Here is a 23,986-nt window from a genome sequence, read left to right on the forward strand (position 1 = left end):
CACTGAGCATGGCGGCGCACGCCAGCCGAATCATCGGTTCGGCGAGCGCGGCCAGGTTCATGCTGCGGCCGGTGCTGGCGTTCGGGCTTCCGACCAGGATTAAGCTCGCTATTTACAAGACATATGTCCGCTCCCGCTTCACATACGCTGCTGCGGCCTGGTACCAAATACTGTCGCCGTCCCAGCGATCTAGGTTACAGGCCCAGCAGAATCTTTCCCTCCGTAATATCGTCGGGGCCGGGCGGTACGTCAGAAATGACGTTATCGCCCGGGACCTAGATGTGGAGTCGCTCATGGAGTTTGTAATTAGACTCGCACGTAACATGTACGAGCGAGCTGCAGCCCCCATGAGCACCTCCGCAATATAGCCCCTCTGCACGCCAGACCACCTGATGGTAAGGCCCTGCCGCGGGAACTATTGGTGCCCCCGACGATCGTTCGGAGTTAAAGATCCTCATCGGCTGTGAGGCCGGAGAGTACCTATGAGTGTCTCCGTCGGGATGGGTTTCACCTGTGACCCCACAACCGTTTACCGGTCTGGCGGGTTCCCCTTCAGGGGCCTGCACTAACACTCCCCGGTAAGGAGCGCAAGCCTGCCCCTTCACGTAAAGGAGGATGCTTATTACAGCCCCACCAAGGGGCCTGACGCCGAGCTGCAGCCCTCTTCCCCCGCCCCCGTGGATTGTGCGGAATTGTGGAGGAGAGGGCTCCATCGAGGCAAAAGTCAAGTGGTCTACCCCCACCGTTGGGGTGGAGCCCCCTCCTCTTTCCCGGGGGCTGTCTTTTTTTCTCTCGCCTGGGGGCCGGAATGCGGTCTCCCCACCCACCCAGCAAGTCCAAGTGCGACGCCGTCGACGTTGGGAGCCGGATTGGACCTCCGTCGCAATTTTTGCCGCGGGGACTCAACTGGATTGATCGGCCTTCCTCCTATCCTATGTTAAGTTGTCTAAAGATCATGTTTTATGTATTGATATTAGTATGTTATTATCTAATTCAATCTCAAAGCAATTGTTTTGACAATTGCTCTTCGATGATTGTTGTGATGAATTTTCGTTTGCTCCTTTTATTTCGTTTGCTCCTTTTATTGTTTTTGTTGTGTTTGTATTTGTTTTTGTGTTGTTGATATTTCTAAAGTTTAGGTCATTGTTATTGCCATATTGTCCTGTGAGTGTCCTGGAAGGCTGACCTCGCATCGCCGGCGGCGTCGCAAATCCATCTCCCCCATTCTGTAGCCCATAGTGTAGCCGTTAAGACCAACAGTGTGAAATTTACAAAAATAATTAAAGGAAAAAAAAAAGAAAAAAAACTCATTACTGCGGGACCTAAATTTTTGGGTAACCAGGAATGGAACGGAGAAAAAACAATCTCACGGGGGACTGCGGACGGTCGGCGACGGCGGGTGGAGCGGCAGCGGCTGGGGAAGAAGAGGAAGAAGAGGGAAGAACGAAGATAACATCTGGGGGGGCGTCCATCCCTCCCCTACTTCATGGGGGTAGACCCGCCCCATCATCATCATCATCACTCCTACATTAACAAAAAAAAAAGATGTGTGGTGTCATGGGACACCGGACAGGAACGAATTTCCTTATTATAAAAATATTAATTTTAAGTTATATTCGAGGTATAAAGAAAATAATTATTCGGGTATACATTTTTTATTGATAACAATAAAAAAACTACATTATCAACTTCATTTTATTCACAATGATTTATAAAAATAAATATAAATAATATACAAAGAAGCAGCTATTTATGTGAATAATAATAATGACCGTCAGCATGTAGACTATACATTAGACACTATAGCCATTAATTATACTAAGACTATACATAAATAATAAAAATCTTCTGCTGTTCGTTCCAACAAGGATTTCTGCCTGATTTTTTTAATCGCAAACAAAATCTTTGTACGCCGACCAAATGATTTCAATGCTGTTTTTTTGTGGCTCACCAAATTTTATAATTGCTAAACATTTCATTACTTCTCTATTATTATTGTGTGACATTCATATTATAATATAATACAGATGTTAGATGCATTAGTAACTGTTGCACTCATTCCATAATTTCAACAGTCTAAGTTGTTCCCATAAAAATTGATAGATGGCAGTAGTATTTCTAAAAATAAATAGTCGTGACAACTTTTTGTAAGAATTTTTTCCGTATAGCCCCCTTTCACAACGAGCGATAAGGAACTTCGTTCCAAAAAAAAAAGGACTACCTATCGAACATACCATCACCTCATTATATTACTTCATTACCTGTAAAAAACGGCCAACAGGCAAAAACATCACCCCTGCCTCGTTAGGCAGGGAGACCAAGCCCGGGTAGAGGGGATTGCCCCGAGGCCCGATCCGTGCCTCCGCAAGGGGACACGATGACCCAACGACGTCAGAGCACAGTAGTTGAATAAGACGCATCAATGTAAAAATGTAATGTGTTTACTGGTGGTAGGACATCTTGTGAGTCCGCGCGGGTGGGTACCACCACCCTGCCTATTTCTGCCGTGAAGCAGTAATGCGTTTCGGTTTGAAGGGTGGGGCAGCCGATGTAACTATACATGAGACCTTAGAACTTGTATCTCAAGGTGGGTGGCGCATTTACGTTGTGGATGTCTATGGGCTCCAGTAACCACTCAACACCAGGTGGGCTGTGAGCTCGTCCACCCATCTAAGCAATAAAAAAAAAAAAAAAAATGTAAAATTGGTAGATTAAATCAGAGTGTGAATAAAGTTAGGCTGTGTAATTTATATGTCTGACACCCAAAATGTCAGAAGCGGGATAAATAAGGCTCTAGAAAACTACCCTTACTACGCCCACGGCTCGGTAAAACGTAAGTAATTTTTTATTATTTACATGTGATTCAGTGATATTGAAAATTCTGGTGGTTGTGATTTTTTTTTTACTTGTATGAATTTTCTTTGTCTTGCTCCTCTTCATATTACAACCTGCGCTGAAGTCATTTTTTTTATGATTGCCTTGTAACCGTTCAGTGTAAGCGCACCGAACAATCGACCACGTAATGATCACATGTGCGATTGGGTTGAATAAACTATCAATGACGATTATAACTTTGACTTAATATTTAGTAAATCTATTAACCAGTACCAGTTTTATATTTCACGTTATTTGAAATAGTATTTATTACACGTAATTAAACTTAAAACAACAAATTCATTCTACCCACCTACCGTTTTATTTGCATGGTGACGAAAAAGTTAACGGTTTTATCCGTTGTATTAGAATCTAACGACACTCGTTATTACATTACATAAATGTATTAGAATGCGTCAGGTCTTTGGAAATACATGATTTTCGATGAATGCACATACATAATAATTTCTTTTTTGTTCCCCGTTCCACGAGAAGAGTATTTATACAATTTCCTCTTCTAGCTTTTCAGAATGTACCCGATATTATGCCATTTATATATGCCAATAACCCTATTCTACTTTTTGCAATTATTAAACCCGGTTAAAGCAGTTTATAATTATCATCATTCTAAGCTCCACAATGTGAGTTTCAGTTACGCTCATCATCTGTGACATGGAGGACGACACTAGCCGAGGGGAAGGGGCTAGTGCTCGGCTAGTATGAGGAAGTGGCTTAATCATAAAAAGAGCCCATGTGCTTAGTCGAGGGGAAGGACTAACACATAGGGAATGATCAAGGAGCATCCGAGGCTGAGGATGTAGGTCACATGTGCTTAGTCGAGGGGAAGGACTAACACAATGAGAGTGACCAAGGAGCATCCGAGGCTGAGGGTGTAGGTCAACAGGAAGGGATTAGGAGGATGAGCTCGAGGATAGAGCAAGGAGCATCCGAGGTTAGAGGATGTAGGGTCCATGTGCTTAGTCGAGGGGAAGGACTAACGCATGGGAGTGATCAAGGAGCATCCGAGGCTGAGGATGTAGGTCACATGTGCTTAGTCGAAGGGATGGACTAACACATGGGAGTGACCAAGGAACATCCGAGGCTGAGGGTGTAAGTCAACAGGAAAGTATTAGGAGGATGAGCTCGAGGATAGAGCAAGGAGCATCAGAGGTTGAGGATGTAGGCCAACAGAAAAGGATGAAAACGACAAGGACAGGACAGAGGAGACGGCGTGCGTCTTCCTCTTCAGGATCTAATATGGGGTCACCGCAGCTTAAGCGTGGTAAGGAGGACGATTGTTCGGATCAAATGTATTATTAGATAAATTATTTACCTCGACTGAGTGGAAACAAAAACTTATAGAATCTTTTCTCCAAAGCAAGGACTATGCTGAGTTACTGCATAATATGTTGGCAAAAATGGTTAAATACGGTGAGTCGCCAGAACACTACTATTATGCAAAAATAAACTTGTTAGATCATTGCAAAATTTATGGCAAGGAAGCGGTAGACTGTTTACTGTATGGGGCTAAAGATCGTGCCGTTAAAATCGGTGCTGCAACCTGAGCTGGTACTCAAATACTTTAGGACCGTGAAGATAGGCAAAGTTCGTAGGCAAGAAAAAAAAAACAAATCAGTCCGGCACAAGCGGAACGAAATAGGTCACCCTAGCTTTAAATGTGCAAAACCTTTCATGAAGTGTACATACAACCTGCAGGAGGATTGATCTCAGGTGATTAACTAAAATAAAACTCCGTTTAATAAAGACGATAGTGAGGCCTAAGATACTCGTTCTTGTACATTATTTTTATCTAACTGTCGATGATCGCGCTAATGATAAATATAACTGGATATAAAGATTAACAACTCAGGGGTCAAGTGACATGTAGATTTTGGGAGTCCTTGCTCATTAATGAGACATAGTACCACTAAGGATTTGAACCTGAATTTTTATGTGAGTGAAGGTATGCCAGTATTAAAAGGAATAGGAGGAAATGATATTGCCCTTTTGTTGTAGCTACTGTGAATGTAGAAGTTCAAGGGTTAAAAAAAAACATTGGAATATATAGTGAAAGTTTATCTACATTACTCGGACATTCCTTTACAAAGAAGCCTGATATTAAAATGACTAAGACTTCGACTGAGATTGTACTTGAAAGACTCACGTGTAATTAAGAATCGTAGTGGAAAATGACACTAAAATAGATGGTAACGTTGTACGTCCCATCATTGATGCTAATAGGCAGGGAACACAGCCGAAGACAGGCAGGAATAGCGCAAGATAATACAGGAGAAAGTTGATAGAGGAGGCCATGACCCTCAGCACTAAGGATTATCGACGTAAGGAGGGGGATGAGCAGGAAAACGATAGCATCTACGTCCATGGCTCGTTAATCTTTTTCCGGGGGACTGGATGAAGGGATCGATTGCAGTCCTGAGCTGGCAAAACAGCAACGTGAGGAGCTGCAAGGGTTATTGCTTCAGTATAGCGATTGCTTCTCAAGTGGGCTCAGGGACATTTTTTGGTGGCCCATGAGGGGAAAGAACTAGCACGATCCAGTTCTACGAACAATCCAGCTAAGTCAAGCTAAGTGAAAACTATATAATAAATCAGAAAATCAGTATATTCAGTCAATAATAGTCAAGATAATTATTCGACGTGTTCGGCACGGCAACATCGCATCGCGGCGCCCTCAAGAACGAAGCGGTCAAACCGGCATGCGGCCGGCGCCCGGCTCAAGTCACCGACGCATCGGCGCAAGTACATCAGTGAATCAGTGTCATATGTAATACGTAACGTAGTTAATAATATTTTCTAATTATAATATCAGTAATTTATCGTGTACTTGTAATTCAGTTTAGGTACACTGTAGTGCATTTGTCAGTTAACGATAGAATAATTAGTTAGTGTAAGTCAGTAAATAATAAGTCATATCAATACATAATATTATTCATTATTACTAGTTCAGATGTCTTCTAAGGGGCTATTGAAGGCTAAGGCTCAGTTTCAGTCGCGTTACGCGATATTGACTAACGCGTTTAAATCAGTTCAAGATGTCAACCCTTCATCAGCCACAGCCGCTGCCCAGCGGCAGTTCAGTACGTACTTCCCTCACATGTTGGAGTGTTACGAGGTAATTATTACCAACAAAGCGGAGTTCGACGAGCCCGAGTTTGCGGCGGAGCTAGAGGCTATTCAAACTCAGTTCAGCGAGGTGAGTGCAACGTCACTTAAAATAGACGAATTAATGCTTTCACCAGCCTCACCGACGCGTTCACCCGTTTCAGACCAGCTGAAGATCCAGCTGCAGGTCCAGCTGCCAGCCATTAAGTTGCCTGAGTTCAGTGGCCATAGCCTAGAATGGCTTAATTTCAGAGACGTGTTTCAGTCGTTGGTGGACAGTCAGCCAACATTATCAGAATCAGAGAAACATGATTACCTCCGGACCTCACTCCGAGATGAGGCGTTGATGGTAATTGGTCATCTGCCCATGGACGGCAGCATTATCAGGGTGTCTGGCAATTACTTAAGGCCAGGAATGACAACTCACGGGCGCTCACAGATCACTCTTATTATATCCCATTGCTAGATCTTTATGAGAATTTAAGAATTCCCACAAAACTTCCAATTTGTAATTTATGTAGGTTCGCAGGTTCGTGGAATGCACTAACAGAGGTTTTAGTGAGAAAAATATTTATTATCTATAGTGGCGTCGGATGACAAAAACTTTAGTGGTTAGGAAGCGCGCGGCGTTCGTTGCTTTGGTCACAGCACTGACTTCGTTCGCCTCAGGTCATCGGTCCGAGGCCCCCTCACCTCTCGTTGAACCCCGCGCACTCCCTCATACAAATCTTGTTAATTTAAAACTAAGCTAAAACTTTTGTTAACTTGTCCTAACAAAACAACTTCACCATACAAACAAACATACACCAAATATACTAATCGCAGCTCCAAATTTATATTTAACGCATCGCTAACACGCCCCACCCCAGTGCTGCCTCAGCAGTACTCACTCTCAACTCGTAATCGAGCGATGCGCGTGACCGATCTAGTTAAAATTCCCATGCCCCACCCCAGTACTTGGGGGTCGATATCGACCGGAGTTTGAGGATGACCGCCCACGCCAATAAGGCGTTAGCGGCCGCTCGCTACGCGAGATTCCTCCTCCGGCCGGTGTTGGCCTCCAGGTTGCCGGTCAGTGTGCTTAGTGCGAGTTTTGTAACGTTCTCACTAGCGAGCCAGTTTGCTCAAATTTGTATGCAATTGGAACAGCGCCCCTAGCGGCAAACGTACTCGGTGTTATTTTGTGAGTGCGAGTTCATATTAACGTTGTGATCTCGTAACCGAGTAATTTTACCGAAATGAGTACTACGAATGACATTTGTGCGAGTGCGTGTTACAAATTTGTGGATTTTAACGTTTCGATCGAGTATTTCTTTAGTAGTTTTATTTTTCCAACTAGAGAGGCAAAAATATCATGCCATAGAACCTAATTTTTTTTTATGAAAAATGATAATATGAAGTGAAATGGATTTGATTAATTTGAAGCATTAATCAATTGGCATGGAATGAAATGAAATGAGATCAGATAATATGGGATAAAATATAATCTCTGCAAAATGCTGATTATATACTGAGATTTTTTTCAGTGGACCTTTTCGAAGACTTCGAGAAGCTACGTCCAGCGGTTTTGTTTAATTTTTTTAAATTTTCGCTCTTTCACAGATACTAAACAGTTAATAAACCCACGTTACTTTGTTATTGCACAGATGGGTGGACGAGCTCCCGGCCCACCTAATCTTAAGTGGTTACCGGAGCCCATAGACATCTACAACGCAAATGCCGCCTCCCACCTTGAGATATTAGTTCTAAGGTCTCAGTATAGTTACAACGGTTGTCCCACCCTTCAAACCGAAACGCATTACTGCTTCACGGCAAAAATAGGCAGGGTGGTGATACCTACCCGTGCGGACTCACAAGACGTCCTACCACCAGTAATTACAAAAATTAATTTTGCGGGTTTGATTTTTATTACATGATGCTATTCTTTTGCAGTGAAAGTCAATCGTAAACATTTGATAAGTACGTATTTCATTAGAAAAATTGATACCCGCCGGCGGGATTAGAACACCGGTGCATTGCAAGATACGAATACACCGGACGCCTTAACCTTTAAGCCAGGACGGTCTCAAAATTACACTTAACACGAAGAAATATTAAATACGCATTAACTAAGAAACATTAAATAGACAAAATAAAACAATTCACACAATTTAGCTCCTCGCGGTCCCTCCAAAATGTCTTTTCACCTTTTTTTCCTAGTTGTTCAATTGTAAATGAATAAATCAAAATCAAATCGAGTTTACGTTCTATACGGTGAAAAATGAAGAATTGTGAGTGTGAGTTGAGATATGCTACTCGCTTCGCAGGGCGTTTATTCACCGAGAGCAGCAATAATATTATTTCTCGTATATTGGTAGCACGTGATGTTTTGGCATTAGACCGTCTAAATGAAATACAACGCATTTTAACAGCATTTTAATGGGAACCTACTACTTTCAAAATTATTCGGGTAATGTCACGTGTTCAATACTATTTTGTACCTTTAGAATTAAAGTGGCTCAACCCAAAATTCTTAGTTTCTGGTAAACTTCAATATTGTAATACAATAATTGTATTTTTTTAGTTTTTCGGTTTAAACACTTTAAGGCATGCCATTTTATTTGAAAAAGACAGAAAGAGTACTTTGTCCTTTTCTAGACTAAAAGAGACTGTTTAATTTTATAAGCTGATAGAATAATATAGAAAAGAATAATAGGATACCTACCCTCTAATCGTCACATTGGAAAAAGGTATGGCTTTATCATTTTATCATTTAAATTATTTTTTATTGCACTTATAAAACTAATTTAATTTACAATATGTAACTACATATATCTATAACTAATCCGTACTTGTCAAATTCCTCATAAATTGTCAATATTCTTAATAAAATTCCTATTAATAATATACAAGTGCAAATGTTGAGCTGCTTGCCAGAAATGATATAATAGTGCTTTGTTTTTATGTTGTTTCCTTGTAGGCTGCCTGTAATAACCTAAATCTGTGTGAAAGGCAATAAATGATTTTATTATTATCTACTAATGGTAGTCCAGTGGTCGAAATTTGACCATAATTTATTTAAATTTTAAGTTTGAACATTATTATAGTTCTATTGTCACCTTTATATTATCATCATTTCTATAATAATCATTACTCTATGTCGCCAAGGCTACATTATAGAAAAATAATATTAAAGACAAAAAATATTAATCTATTCTCAATTTGACCACAGATTGATAAATCAATAAACAAAAAAAGTATAAATGCATGTGTGTGTGTGTGTGTCAAATACATGGTAATGTGTGTAAGGTTTTTTTATTCATTTAGTTTATTTTTTTATTGTTTATGCACAATTAGTAATCTGCACTACTTCTCTATATTCTCTATGAGTGTGGGAAATTTCATACTTCTCCGTCCGCGCAATTTTCGTAAAAAGGAGTCCAACATTTTTGCTGCACGTATTACCTACTTAAAATGTAGGTTCTTAAGAATAATACATAAGTGTTTTGAAATATAAAACTAATCTTAAATTTTTTAGTTATACCACTTCCATTCTAAGGGTGCAATTTCGTAAACAAACTTTGCCGTAATGGCGTAACCTTTAAAATACACGAAAACTGCCCAGCATAAACATATTTTTTTAGTAACTTTAATAGAAGTATTAGAATTAGAAGTTTATTATAGAATTTATTTAATTGTAATTACATATTTAGACATACTTAACATAATTAATCTTGGAATAGGTAATTATTTCAGCTTTTTTTAATTAAAGAAATTATGTTTTACATAGGTTTAATCTTTTACCCGTTGAACGTTTATAAAATGATTGTATTTACGGTAATAGTGTTGATGATCTTCATTAGGTGGCCCAAATATACTAAAATTATTACGAGCATCCATCCTTATTTATAAATGTGTAAAGAAGCAAAATTATTATTACATTGTTCAAATTTCTATATAATTTATAAATATAAATCTGTACGTATGTACCTGTAAATATGTATATTGCGCGCGTGTGTGTGTGTGTGTGTGTGTGCGCGTGTGTGTGTGTGTGTGCGCGTGTGTATGTGCGTGTGTGTATATATTTCTATAATAGATAGATACACAGTGTGCAATTCATTTCGAAATTATTCTTGCCCATCTAATGGTTGTCTGGAAGAGATCACTGTTAGCGATAAGACCAAGAAAAAATGTTTCACAATATTTATTCATTTTGTGTACAATAAAGAATACTCTTTCACTGGTGGTAGGACCTCTTGGGAGTCCACACGGGTAGGTACCACCACCCCGCCTATTTCCGCCGTGAAGCAATAATGCGTTTCGGTTCGAAGGGTGGGGTAGCCGTTGTAACTATACTGAGACCTTAGAACTTATATCTCGAGGTGGGTGGCGCATTTACGTTGTAGATGTCTATGGGCTCCAGTAACCACTTAACATCAGGTGGGCTGTGAGTTCGTCCATCCATCTAAGCAATAAAAAAAAAACAACTCTATCTCGCTCTCTCTCTCTCATCAAACAACTCTTTAAAAAAAAGCAATGATTTAATAAGAATTAAATGAAAAAGCAAAGAATTAATATGTATTTACAACTAGCTAGACGTCTATAAAATTTTTTAACCGAAAAAATATATGTGTATAAACAATTAGAATAGATAAAACCTTAAAAAACAACATTATTATTAAAAACGAAAGAAAAAATCTTGATATTGTATTGGTTTCACGGCAAAATTTTTAGTGACTACTTAACTTGCTTGAAAGTGAAGAAATACTCTCAAAATCCATTAATTTGTAACTCGCACTCGCACATACAATAATCGAGAGGCTCACTTCGGTAAAGCTATTCGATACATGAGACAGCAACATAAACAAACCTTCTCTCTCCCACAAAATGAGATTCATAAGCTTACCACTAGGTGGCACTGATACAAACTCACACAAATTAAACATAACATTAACATCGACTGAGTAATTAAAAAAACTCGCACTAAGCACAGGTACATTACCCATTACCCGACTAATTATAAATATCGTTAGAAAGCTTGGCATTTCAATTAAACGCCTTAAAAAAAAACTTGCGTGCTACCAATATAAAAGAAAAAATTATTGCTTCTAAAGATGAATAAACGTCCTGCAAATCGAGTAACTCGCACTCAGAGCTCCGCACGTTTCACCGTGAAGAGCGTACACTCGATGCGAGTCATTCGATTCGATTTTTGAAACTCGCACTAAGCCTACAGGACTAAGCTCGGCATTTATAAGACGTATGTCCGTTCCCGTATCACGTACGCAGCTGCGGCCTGGTATCACCTCATCCCGCAGGTTACGCGGGTGAAGTTACAGGCCCAGCAGAATCTGGCTCTTCGCACGATAGTCGGAGCAGGGCGTTACGTCAGTAATGCCGTAATCGCCCGGGATCTGGATGTGGAGTCGCTCGAGGGGTTCATCCGGAGGCTAGCTCGTAATCTTTACGAGCGGGCTGACGGTGGACCCCACGAGCATCTCCACAACTTAGCTCCCTTGCACGCTAGACCACCTGATGGTCTGGCGCTACCAAGGGAGCTACTGGAACCCCCGGCTATGGTAAGATAGTCGGCTTAATCGGAGTGATATGGGAGTGCTCATAATGAGTGCCCCCATGGGACTGAGCTGTCCACACTCGTCATTTCCCCCCACATCGTTGGGGTGCCCCCTTATGGGGACCCATTTCCCACCCCCGTTGGGTGGACCACTCCCCCTTATGGGGAGTGATTATATCGGTCCCTCCCCGCGACGGTCTTCCCCTTCTGGGGGCCCTTAGCGGGTGAGCGCCAAACTAGTGTCGCGGCTCCCCCTCTGATTTGTAGAGGCGGGGCCGCGGCATGGGGCCGGTGGCGGGCCCCTCGTAGCTGCTGACTGTTGTCCCTGTATGTATATAGTAGTTTAGTTAGCTTTAGTTTAGTTGTAGTTAGATAGTAAGGGAAAAAAAAAAATAAAAAAAAATTTAGCTGTAAGGAAGCAGAGGACAGCAGCCGGCGCCGGGGTGTCACCGCCGCGGGCATCGAGCCGCGACCAGACTGCCCATCGTATTATATATAAGTATATATAGATGTAAATTGCCGCCGAACACGCAGCGAACAGCGTACCTTCCCCAAGTCCTCCCCGCATCTACTTCACCCCTGCCCTATGTGGCAAGGAGCTCCGTCCCGGGTAGTGGGGTTTGCCCCGAGGCCCGTTCCGTGCCCCCGAAAGGGGGTACGACGACCCTTCTTGTCTTGTCCACCCCAGTGGGGACTCGCGGGCGGTATGAAGGTCCATTTGATTCCGTGATTGGAAGCCTTATCTTTCAACACATCTTCGTCTAGATTTTTTATAGACTTCTTCAGTTCCGTATTCGCTCCTCGCAAGTTTGTTCCATTATCGGAGTACATATATTGTGGCCATCCACGTCTTGCGGCCATCCTTCGTAATGCCATAATAAATGAGTCCGCGGTAAGATTATTGACTAGTTCCAGATGAATAGCTCGTACCGTCAAGCACGTAAACAGGACGCCGTATCTTTTTTCGCGGCGTCTTCCTACCGTGACTTCCATGGGACCAAATAAATCCACGCCGCAATAAGTAAAAGGTTGTTGCTGATGGGCCATTCGCGCGCCAGGTAAGTCACCCATTCTTTGTACTTCTGGTTTAGATTTTCTTATTCTACAAATTGAGCATTTAGATGTTATATGTTTAACGGTAGGTCTCAGTCTTGTGATCCAGTATCTTTGTTTGACTTCATTTACTATTGTTTCTTGATTTCCGTGTGCGTAGTAATAATGATAATATTTCACGATCAATCTAGCAATGTAGCTTCTTCCGACTAGTATAATAGGGTTTTTTGATTCAGGTAGAATGCCAGTAGCAGCACCGATGCGTATAACTCCATACTCGTCTAAGTAAGGGGACAAGGTAAGTATATTGCTTGTTTTTGATACACATCCACTATTTTTTTATTTCAGTTAACTCTTTTATTAAACGATTCAGCTTGTGATTTTTTCAGTAACAATATTTCAGCTTTCTCCATAGTATCGTCGAAATCAAAGGTAAGCTTCTTGCATTTGTTTATAAACTTTATAGTCGCGAGCGTCATTTCTTATCCATTGCAGCACAGTCGTCGAGTCGCTCCAAAATATTCGTTGCTCAGGCTTTATAATAGGTTCTCTAGTGACTGAGTTCGCTAGTCTTGCCGCTAAGACAGCGGCTTGAAGTTCCAAACGTGGAATGGTAATAGGTTTGTTTCCTGCAACTCGAGATTTGCTCGCAATGAATGCTACGCGTATGTTAAACTCGTCGTCAATCCATCTTCAGTACGCGACGGCGCAGTATGCTTTGTTAGACGCATCACAAAATATATGCATCTGTAAGTTTCTATAGCCAGTTCGAGTTAAAACTCCACTGTAATCGTCTCCACAATTAAAACTGTGCGATGCAGTATTCGTAACGGATTCGGCGTGTGCTACGCTCGTAGCATTATTCGTAGCCGTAGTCCTAGAAATCGCGTTGTGTGAGGATGACAGCGGAAGGGTTTCATTATTCGTCTCATTCACTCGTATGATAGCAGCCGGATAGTACCTCGGGAAACTCACGTCTTTTAATGATTCCAGAAGATAAATCCATTTCGACCATTTTTGGAATACCGTTTCGGTTATGTAATCATCCCAGGTTATTTTAGATTTCCAAATTTCTTGTAGCATAATTTTTCCATCTATGGTGAACGGCGCTAGAATGCCATAAACGTCAAAAATGGACATAATCACGCGTAACATTTCCCTCTTGGTAGGCTTTTGAGTTCCGTTTATAATAGTTTCGGGTATCCGCTTGAAAGACACGTCGAATCTGAGAGTATCATCATTTGGATGCCAAATCAATCCGAGCGTACGTTCGCCTTCATACAGTTGACCTGTATTAAATTTAACAGCTGCTTCGCCCAATAAATCTTTAGGTAAACTCGCGAGTATTTTTTTACTATTACTCGTCCAATTCCGCATCTGGAACCCGCCTTGCTTGTGAATAAACATAATGTTGTGAATTAATTGTATTGCGGCCTCCTCGTTAGGTAGACTATCTATATAATCGTCCATATAGTGACTTCTATATATGGCGGAAGCAGCAGCGGGCATTGATGACTCATACCGCTGAGTGTTTTTATTTTTTACAAACTGAGCTATAAATGGCGAACAATTAGCACCAAAAATTAATGACGTCATAACGTAAGTGTTTATATTTCCCTCCGGTTCTTCTCTATATAAAAAACGGAAGGCATCCTGGTCTTCTGGTCGAATTTTTACTTTGAGAAACATATCTTTAATATCTCCAGAAACAGCTATTCGATTTTCTCTAAATCGCAACATGATGCCGAATAATGACATTAGTAGGTCGGGCCCTTTCAATAAGTAATCATTCAGGGACAAACCATTTGTTTTGGCCGCGGCGTCAAACACTAAACGCAGTTTCTTTTTGTTCGGGTTATCGACACCAAAATGAGGTAACTACCAAGTTTTCAGCGGTGTAACATTTGAGCTGATCAGTTTTTTTGCGAAATCATTTTCAAATAAATGTCGTATTCGTTCTTCGTATCTTTTTGCATATTCTTTTGTTATTTTTTAATTTTTGTTCGACTCCTTTTAGTCTACGGAGAGCTGTTAGGTACGAGTCCGGCATCGTAAAAACCTCATCCCGCCAAGGTAAGCCAACATGCCATTGACCATTGATGAGAGTGAAGGTTCGTTCTAAAATTTCAACAGCGCGTAAATCTTCCGAGTTCTGTCTTGGTTTGCCAGACACGCCCATGGACTCGATTGAGAACGACCTTCGCACCTCCTCGTGGATCTCTCGCAAAGTACATTCAGATTCTATGACGTCACTGGAGACAAACAATGAAGTGTGACGTGCAGCAGAATTAGGTAGGTAAGCATTAGGTACTCTTCCATGGAGGCACCAACCCAGAGGAGTCCGGGTGGCACAGGGTTCATCGGGCTTACCCACTCTCATTTCCAGTGGTAAGAGGAGGTGACAATTATCTTGTCCAATTAAAACTTGCGGATGCAGTTGTGTTGTGGTGCATAAGTTATGGCTGATGTCATTTAGGTGCAAACATTTCCTAACATTTACTGTAGGCAAACTTTGTGGTAGGTTTAACTCTTCGACAATCCGCGCATCGATTGTAAACATCTTGTTATCGGTACTACACTTACTACACAGTGTCACGTTTGCTAGCTGCGCATCGCACACTAATTCTGTATCGTTCCACGCGCCGCGCACACGAAGACGTTTGTGGCGGCCGCGTAGTCCCACTTGTAATGCCAGCGGAGCGCTAATCAACGACACAGTCGAGCCATCGTCGAGCAAGGCGGTCGTGCTAACAATTCCGTTCGGTCCGTGAATGTTTATAGGCACAATTTTTAACATTACGGAACAGCCGACATTAATATTTGTTACTATTTCAGACTGAACTTCAGTTTCAGGTGGCGCTTCAGATTGTACTGCTGGTACAGATTGAGTGTCGTTTCGATTCGGCACATAATGCAGTAAGCGGTGATGCGATTGTCCACAATTGCTTACGTCACAGCTTGGAGCGGAGCACGTTTCCCTACGATGATGCGCTAATAAACACTTATAACAAATGCCGTAACGCTTCACATGGAACCATCTGTCTTTTCTTAGTGATTTTTTAAATTTTTTACACTCAGTTAATTCATGGCTACCGGTACGACAATAACCACATTTTTGTACACTTTGTCCGTCTTGCACTAAAATTGTTTGTATATTGTTCACTTTATCATAAAGTTTACGTTTGAAATTGTCCGTCCTAGATTGCAATAAGGTAGCACTACAGGTTGATACTTTTACAGCTTCTTCGGTGAGGAAATCTGACAGCACCTCTAGTAGCGATGGACGATATACATCGATTTATTTAAAATACTCGATGTATAGTAACGATGCATCGTCTTGAACCGATGTATTGTAAATACTTCAACATCGAATATATATCGATGTTTTTCATTCGATGCATCGATTAGGTACGCAAATTATGAGATTACTATACTATGAGTGAAAAGAGAAACGAAACGTTATAATCAGTGCTGCCAATATTAATTAAACCAAAACAACAATATGGCCGACCGAGTTTCTGCTGTGTAAATGTATATTGTGTTTTTGTTACGATACGAGTTTTTGCCTTGTTTAAATCTAAAAAAGAAACTAATTTATGAACAGGTATGTCAGGTATGTGTATTAATAAATAGAATAATGTATTTAGTGATAATGATAATGGTTTTGCTAGTGAAACTTTACTGGAAATGACACATTGTTTTGTTGTCAAAAAGTACAAAGCAATTATTATATTTTACGTTTTATATTGCGCGTGCTTATAACTAAGATATAAAAGAGAAGATTATGTACCTACTTTACGACGAATGCATTAATTTCGCAATATGATACGATTTGATTGAAAGGTTATATTTTTTACCGCGAAATAATAATACTATCTATTGTAGTGATGCCAAGTTATCGATAATTACTATATTAATATTATCGATTAAAATGCGGCTTATACTTATTTGTATTCTACTAGGCAGTTAATAGGTATTATTATAAATTCCCTGTAAACAGTCCTATATAGTTTTGTTTTTTACTTTCAGTTATAATGGGACCTAAGAAAAAAAGTTCCGTTTGGCAGTTCTTTAACAAAATTGACGATAAGAAAACGAAATGCAAACTATGTCAAAAGGAAATTAAGTCTGCTGGAAACACTACGAACTTAATTGGACATATTCGTAATGTTCATAAGGCTGCTTATCTCGAAATTCAGCCGAAACAAACTACATTCAATGCAGTAACTACTACAGACGAAATATCGAATCCTCTGGATCTGGATACCAAAGTTACGCCTTATAATAAAATGGATGATGGAGTACTTCAGTTTCAACCTGTTCCAAGTTGCAGTGGCAGTCAAAGATCCGGTGCACCGTTACCAAAAACCGTAAATGAAACCATTGATTCAGACTTAGACGAAAACGTTACACCTTTAAAACGCCAAAGAACAATACAGGCCGCTTTTAAAGATATTTCCTCTTACTCAGAATCTGGAGCGAAGACAAGGAAACTGAACAACTGTTTGTTATTCATGATTTGCAAAGACCATCAGCCATTCTCAATCGTTGAAAACGAAGGCTTCAAAACTCTAATGAAAACAGTTGCTCCTCAATATAAGCTCCCGAGTAGAACAACTCTAAGACGCTGGCTGGACGATAAATATGAAGTAATTTCAGAAACAATTAAGAAAATGTTGTCCTCTATAGAAGATATAACCCTAACAACAGATATTTGGTCGGATACCTTGAATATGAAAAGTTTTTTGGGCATCACAGCACATTTCGGAATAGACATTGAACTATATTCAGTCACCTTAGGTGTGTACGAATTGGATGAAAGACATACATCAGATTATCTTTCTGAAATTCTCTTAAAGGTATGTCAAGACTGGAAAATCGATCAAGAGAATGTAACAGCTGTTGTTACTGACAACGCAGCCAATATAGTTAAGGCGATCGAATTAGCGTTTGGTAGAAGGAAACACATCCCATGTTTTGCCCATACTCTGAATTTGGTGGCTGAAGGCACAATGATATGTATTGAGTGGAGAAACATTGTTTCTAAAGTAAAATCAATAGTGACTTGGTTTAAACAGAGTTGCATTGCTAGTGATGAATTACGTAAAGCTACTGCTGCGGCTACGGAGTCTTCTGCTGGAGCAGCTGAGGTAAAATTAATACAAAGCGTGGATACTCGCTGGAACAGTACATATTATATGTTACAAAGATTTCTAGAACTCCGTAGTGTCATAAATGATATTCTCTTCCGCCACCCTAGAGCACCTGCAATGCTGAGTGCATCGGAAATATCTACTGTATCGTCTGTCATCATGGTATTGCGACCCTTAGAAGCGGCTACAAAAGAAATTTCAGGTGATAAATACTGCACAAGTAGTAAAATTATTCCCTTAGTTCGTTGCATGCTCTCTAAAATAACTTCAGCTGTTATAGAAGATCCCGTAGCGAAAGAGGTGCAGAAACTTGCTATTAATGAAATAAATAAAAGAATGGGTTCAATAGAACATGTGAATGCTCTGGCTATCGCAAGTATTTTAGATCCACGGTTTAAAAGAATGCATTTCAATGATCCGATAGCTTGTTCGAATGCTGTTACGAAAATTAAAGATTTAATGAAGAAGAATTTGCATAGCAATGAAGAACCTGAGTCCGATTCTGACAAGTCCGATAAAAATGAAGAGGCCTTTTCATTATGGACTGATCACCATAAGTTAGTGCATCGTAACTGGAAAATTAACAAATCTGAAGACGTTTTGTCTGACGAACTTTCCGTTTATCTCCGAACTCCTGTTGGAAGACTTAAAGAAAATCCGTTAGAAATTTGGAGAGATTACAAAATACAATTCCCGAAGCTGTACAAAATAGCTTTTAAGTATTTAACAATAGTTGGCACGTCAGTCCCTTCAGAAAGACTTTTTTCACAGGCAGGGCTAGTTATGACTGAACAAAGAAACCGGCTGAAGGGGAAGAGATTAAGCAAACTTTTGTTTTTACATAGCATTGACAAAAAATATTGGAATATGTAAAAAAATGTGTTGTCTCGGTGATTTTTAATTTTAATACATATATTTCCTGATTAATACATATTTTTGTTTTAATTAATGCCTAACCTAAAACAATCGATATATAAGAAACATCGATGTATTTCCCAATACATCGTATTACCATCGATGTGACCGATCGATGCATCACATCGAAAAAAACATCGATGTATATTTTAAACGTCCATCCCTAACCTCTAGTCTAGGTTTCGGCGATTCAGCTGTGATAAGCGGATAACTATAATCTGTCCACTTGGTGAGCAGAGTCGTGGGTAGCTTGCATAAGATAATGTTAGCCACTTCCATGCCTTACAGGTACTCTTGGCGACCAAGGGCTCGTACAGCGGCCACGTAATTTTTCACTTTTCCTGAAAAGAGTACTATTTCTTTGTGGTAGTCCGTAGGCAGTGGGTTCATCTTCTTTACGTCTACCACGATGCGAGATAGAATGACGTCAGCGTTTCCGAACTGTAGTTTTAAAGTGGAAATTATTTCTGCAGGAGAAGCACCACTGATAAGTAGGCCAGCGACGGCTTCTTGTGCGGTACCTCGTAAACACTTTCGTAACCGCCAATGGTTTTCTTTATCGCTGAAGTCGCAGACTTCAGTCGATTCCAGGTAGGCCTGCTCGAAATGAAGCCATTCTTTTGGGTCTCCGCTGAAGATAGGGAGTTCTTTTGGAGTGCTGAGACGACTAATTAGATAAGATAGACGATTAATTAGACGAAGCTTAGTATTTTGCTGGATGGCCGAGGACGTCATAAGTTCTTTGAATGCGCTCGTGAGTTGTTGAACTGCGTCGTTGTCGGCCGGGCTTGAGTGTGACTTGTGTTTATCACTGTTAAACTTAGTGGCCTGCTGCAGTTCCTGTTGACTACGCTCTAACCATTTTTCTATATCACCGCCGTTGTTTTTCTCCGATATTTTTGATGGTGGACTGTATTCTTCTTCGAGTTCTGCTAGATCCGCCGCTAACTTTTGATCAATGAGTTCCATTTGAATACGCGCCTTCGCCTGAGCTGCTTCTAGTTCCAGTTTCTTTTTCTGGATTTGTATTGATTTTGATGATGACATTTTCTTGGACCTGACTGAGTGACGTGATGCTAGTGAAGGCGGATTTTGTTTTTCGGTTCGTTCCGATTTCACTGCACTCGCGGCACAAGAACTTTTTGCGTCATGCTCATCGTCGTTTTTTCTTTGTTTGTTGGCGGTACTGCGGGTATTTACCATTTTTTTCTTTTGCGGTGGCGTGAAGAACATTCGCGATCCGGGTCGTAGGACCAATTGTAATTTATGTTGGTTCGCAGGTTCGTGGAATGCACTAACAGAGGTTTTAGTGAGAAAAATATTTATTATCTATAGTGGCGTCGGATGACAAAAACTTTAGTGGTTAGGAAGCGCGCGGCGTTCGTTGCTTTGGTCACAGCACTGACTTCGTTCGCCTCAGGTCATCGGTCCGAGGCCCCCTCACCTCTCGTTGAACCCCGCGCACTCCCTCATACAAATCTTGTTAATTTAAAACTAAGCTAAAACTTTTGTTAACTTGTCCTAACAAAACAACTTCACCATACAAACAAACATACACCAAATATACTAATCGCAGCTCCAAATTTATATTTAACGCATCGCTAACACAATTGTTCATAAGAAACTCTTCGGGTTACAGACATTGTTACGAATTTTGAAACGTATTTTAAGACGGTCACAAAGCGAATGGTTTATGCAATGAGCGACGAATGTTCCTCCTATAGTATTCATAGTTAGGTACTACAAAAAACTTTCAACTTAGATTAAAGTCCCCATAAATCAATTTCATTAATACTTAATAACAATTCAATTATTCATAAGTGGTAAGAGTGTACAGAAAAGGTTGTGAATATGTGAAAACTTTTTTGTTTCGTGTTATAAAGTAGGTAGGTATTAGTGAAGTTGCAATATCATTAAATCATGTCAAGCAAAACTATGTTCTTAAAAGTTAACATTGTGATAAGATAAAAGTATTGTAAATAGCATTTTTGTTATTTTCGTATAAAACGGAAAAACCGATAAACTTTAAAAATATTTTAATTTCGGAACGAACTTTTGTTTACAACTTTATCAAACGGGGCAGAAACAATGAAGCAGAGTCAGCTAAATGTCGTCAGGCAAAATGACTTCATGGTACGAATTGAAAACCTGTCAGGTTCGACAAAAAGTTGAACTGCCTGGAACTTGGCAGATTTCTATAAAGTTCATGGTTGGGCCCCTGGCCTACTACCTAAAATGGAACTGTTGATGTGTTTGAATAATGCCAAGTGCTTACTGTGTACTAGCGACTCCAGTGTAGCTCTACCATGTAGGAAATTTATAAATATTTTAATAATAATATACCTGTAATAAATTGGGAGAAGGAAATAAATCCAGAGATTTTAGATTAATTTAACTAAATAAATATTTAGCCAAAATTGTTGGGCTTAGCTCTATAGGGTGAGACTATAATTATGTTCATGTTCTACCTGAGTCAAATAGACAGATATATGTGGCCATCCGCGCAAAAGCGACCTAAACTTATCATAGTGAGTATGGAGATAATGAGATTTGAATTTATGTTTACACTGCTTCGTAAGCAGAAACAATACGCGTATAAATTATGTTTACAAAGGCATCTGTTATGGATGGGTGGAACTAGGGATAGGCCAGTTTTGCATCAAATTTTATTAAGTTTTAAGTAAATTGCAATATATAAGCACGAATATGAAAAACTGTAGGTAAAGCCACTTTTGCGCTGGCAGCCTCATATATAGTCACACTTTTTTTACATAGAGGTAGGCAGTACGGTTCTGACACATATCTAGGCGATATATTAAAAGTTTACAGTTTTCTCCATCCACTTATTGGATTTATTACCTTCTTCAAATTTGTGATTCAATTATTTTTGTATATTTTCCAGGAACCATCAACAAGCAAAGGTTTTGGAAGGACTTGGATGTGAAAAAGTTCACTGAACTTACACCTAAAAAGCAAAAGCTGTATAAGAGAAGCAGAAAAATCTATCTGAAATAAGGAGGCTCCGAAGAAAGTTTAAAGGTGTTAAAAATCCAAAAGATCTATATTGATCTTGATGATTGAAATATCTATATATCTATGGTGTTAGTACAAGTGTACAGTACAAACACTTGTACTAGCCGTCGTCGTCGTCGTGGCCTAAAGGATAAGACGTCCGGTGCATTCGTATCGAGCGATGCACTGGTGTTCGAATCTCGCTGGCGGGTACCAATTTTTCTAATGAAATACGTACTCAAAAAATGTTCACGATTGACTTCCACGGTGAAGGAATAACATCGTGCAATAAAAATCAAACCCGCAAAATTATAATTTGCGTAATTACTGGTGGTAGGACCTCTTGTGAGTCCGCACGGGTAGGTACCACCGCCCCGCCTATTTCTGCCGTGAAGCAATAATGCGTTTCGGTTTGAAGGGTGGGGCAGCCGTTGTGATTATACTGAGACCTTAGAACTATATCTCAAGGTGTGTGGCGCATTTACGTTGTAAATGTCTATGGGCTCCAGTAACCACTTAGCACCAGGTGGGCTGTGAGCTCGTCTACACATTCAAGCAATAAAAAAAAAAAAACTAACATTAAATGAACCTACCTACCAATGAATGAAATATTAAAAAGCAAATTAAGTAGTTCATTTTATTTACTATTACAAAGCAAACTGAAAAACTTTCTAAGAAAATTAACTGGATCGAGATAGACACTGGATCATGTTAGCCTTAAGCATCTATAAGAAATTAAACTCTTGTTATAGATTATTGAGTAGGATTAAATGAACCTACCTACCAATGAATGAAATATTAAAAAGCAAATTAAGTAGTTCATTTTATTTACTATTACAAAGCAAACTGAAAAACTTTCTAAGAAAATTAACTGGATCGAGATAGACACTGGATCATGTTAGCCTTAAGCATCTATAAGAAATTAAACTCTTGTTATAGATTATTGAGTAGGTTATTTTGTTTGCCTAGAGTGAGCTCTCTCAAGACATTATTGAACAAAATTCCTATGGTATGTGGAATCAACAGCCAAGTAATACAAACAATAAATGAAATCACAAGACCGAGATGTCAATGATAATTTATGTATAATGGCTTTCGATAAAATGTCAATAAGAAAAAATCTGACATATAATGTAAAACTCGACCAATTAGATGGTTACCAGTACCATGCTAGCCAAGGCTTATGATACTTACTTACCTACGCGTTACCTAATTTTGATAAGAGGTAAAATTTGTATTGTTTGTTTGTACGCACGTAATACCCGTGAATTTGAATCTAAATCGACTGTAAAAATTGCTATGGACTATTAATTATCCAATTTTACTACAAAAAATGATATTTTTCTTGTTTCAGATATAAGTTCGCATTTAACATACCTACTCGTATGTATGATCACTCTGCTAGCCGATATGGTAGTATATTGGGTCGTTGACAAATCCTAACATATTTTTATTTAAATCAGTGTTACATTAATAATGTCAGGTGGCCCTGGCCTGTTACACATTTCATAATCACTGAGAAGTGTTTCAGATGTCAGCGAAAAATTAGCAACAGTATAAAACTGCAGCATTTTATTCTTGCGATGAGTCAAAGCGATTACTGCAATGCTCCATTTTTTGGTTTTCTTTTTGTATGCATTCTACTTATGATCATTTTCCCGAAGACGAGTGCGAGGTTTGTTTGGGAGGAAATAATTAATGGTTATTGAAGAAAGTATTATTCCGTTCGATAGAGAATAGCGCTTACCGCAGTAGAAAAAGTGAAGGGATATCGCCAAAAAAGCAAAATCCTGAAAAATAATCCTGTAGGTGTAAGTAAAAATATAAAATAATCAACGACTACTAAGTTGGGTCTCGTAATATAAGTTATGTGATCTCAAATTGATAATGTTATGTTTTTAATACTTTTATGTGTATAACAAAAGGTTTAATAAATCTTAAAGATTAATAATATTAATTTTACTCTCTTTGTGATTGTGTTTTATTAAATTGGCAGTGTGGATACTGCTCAAATTATTCCTATTCGTCACGCAATTTTCGTAATAGTCACTGTCCTATATTCTAAATGGTACAAAAACTAGTTTTAAAAGTATCTAGCCGAATTCAATTCAATGCAAAGCAGTACCAGTAAGAAAATATGTTGCATGTTCAATTAATTACCTTTGTTTACCAATTTTCATAGTTATTTATCCTTACGGTATAGAACTTGATTCAGCAGCAGCGCATTATTATGGCGATTAAAATCATTCATTATTGTGCCTTAATTATTACTAATTATAATTGGTATTTCTTACCAAAATTA

At 39.5% G+C, this 23,986-nt stretch overlaps 1 protein-coding gene and 1 long non-coding RNA gene across 4 annotated transcripts; both read left to right on the plus strand.

Moving 5' to 3' along the window:
• The first annotated feature begins 5,771 nt into the window (after positions 1-5,771).
• On the plus strand, positions 5,772-23,641 carry LOC149500026 (uncharacterized). 2 transcript variants are annotated; one of them, XR_016325308.1, is made up of 3 exons: positions 5,772-6,088; positions 21,575-21,711; positions 23,039-23,641. It is a non-coding gene; the product is annotated as an uncharacterized LOC149500026 (long non-coding RNA). The 2 variants fall into 2 exon arrangements; XR_016325307.1 differs by having other exon boundaries at positions 21,575-23,641.
• On the plus strand, positions 15,855-18,688 carry LOC149500027 (E3 SUMO-protein ligase ZBED1-like). 2 transcript variants are annotated; one of them, XM_089737950.1, is made up of 2 exons: positions 15,855-16,217; positions 16,634-18,688. In XM_089737950.1, exons 1-2 carry the CDS (start codon positions 16,211-16,213, stop codon positions 18,628-18,630), a joined length of 2,004 nt encoding a protein of 667 aa, XP_089594076.1. In that variant the 5' UTR covers positions 15,855-16,210; the 3' UTR covers positions 18,631-18,688. The 2 variants fall into 2 exon arrangements, with proteins under 2 accessions (XP_089594076.1, XP_089594077.1); XM_089737951.1 differs by having other exon boundaries at positions 15,855-16,208.
• Positions 23,642-23,986: the final 345 nt, after the last annotated feature.

This window comes from Bombyx mandarina, chromosome 24, assembly GCF_030267445.1.
Source record: "Bombyx mandarina strain Sakado chromosome 24, ASM3026744v2".
In the NCBI taxonomy this organism is placed as follows: Eukaryota; Metazoa; Arthropoda; class Insecta; order Lepidoptera; family Bombycidae; genus Bombyx; species Bombyx mandarina.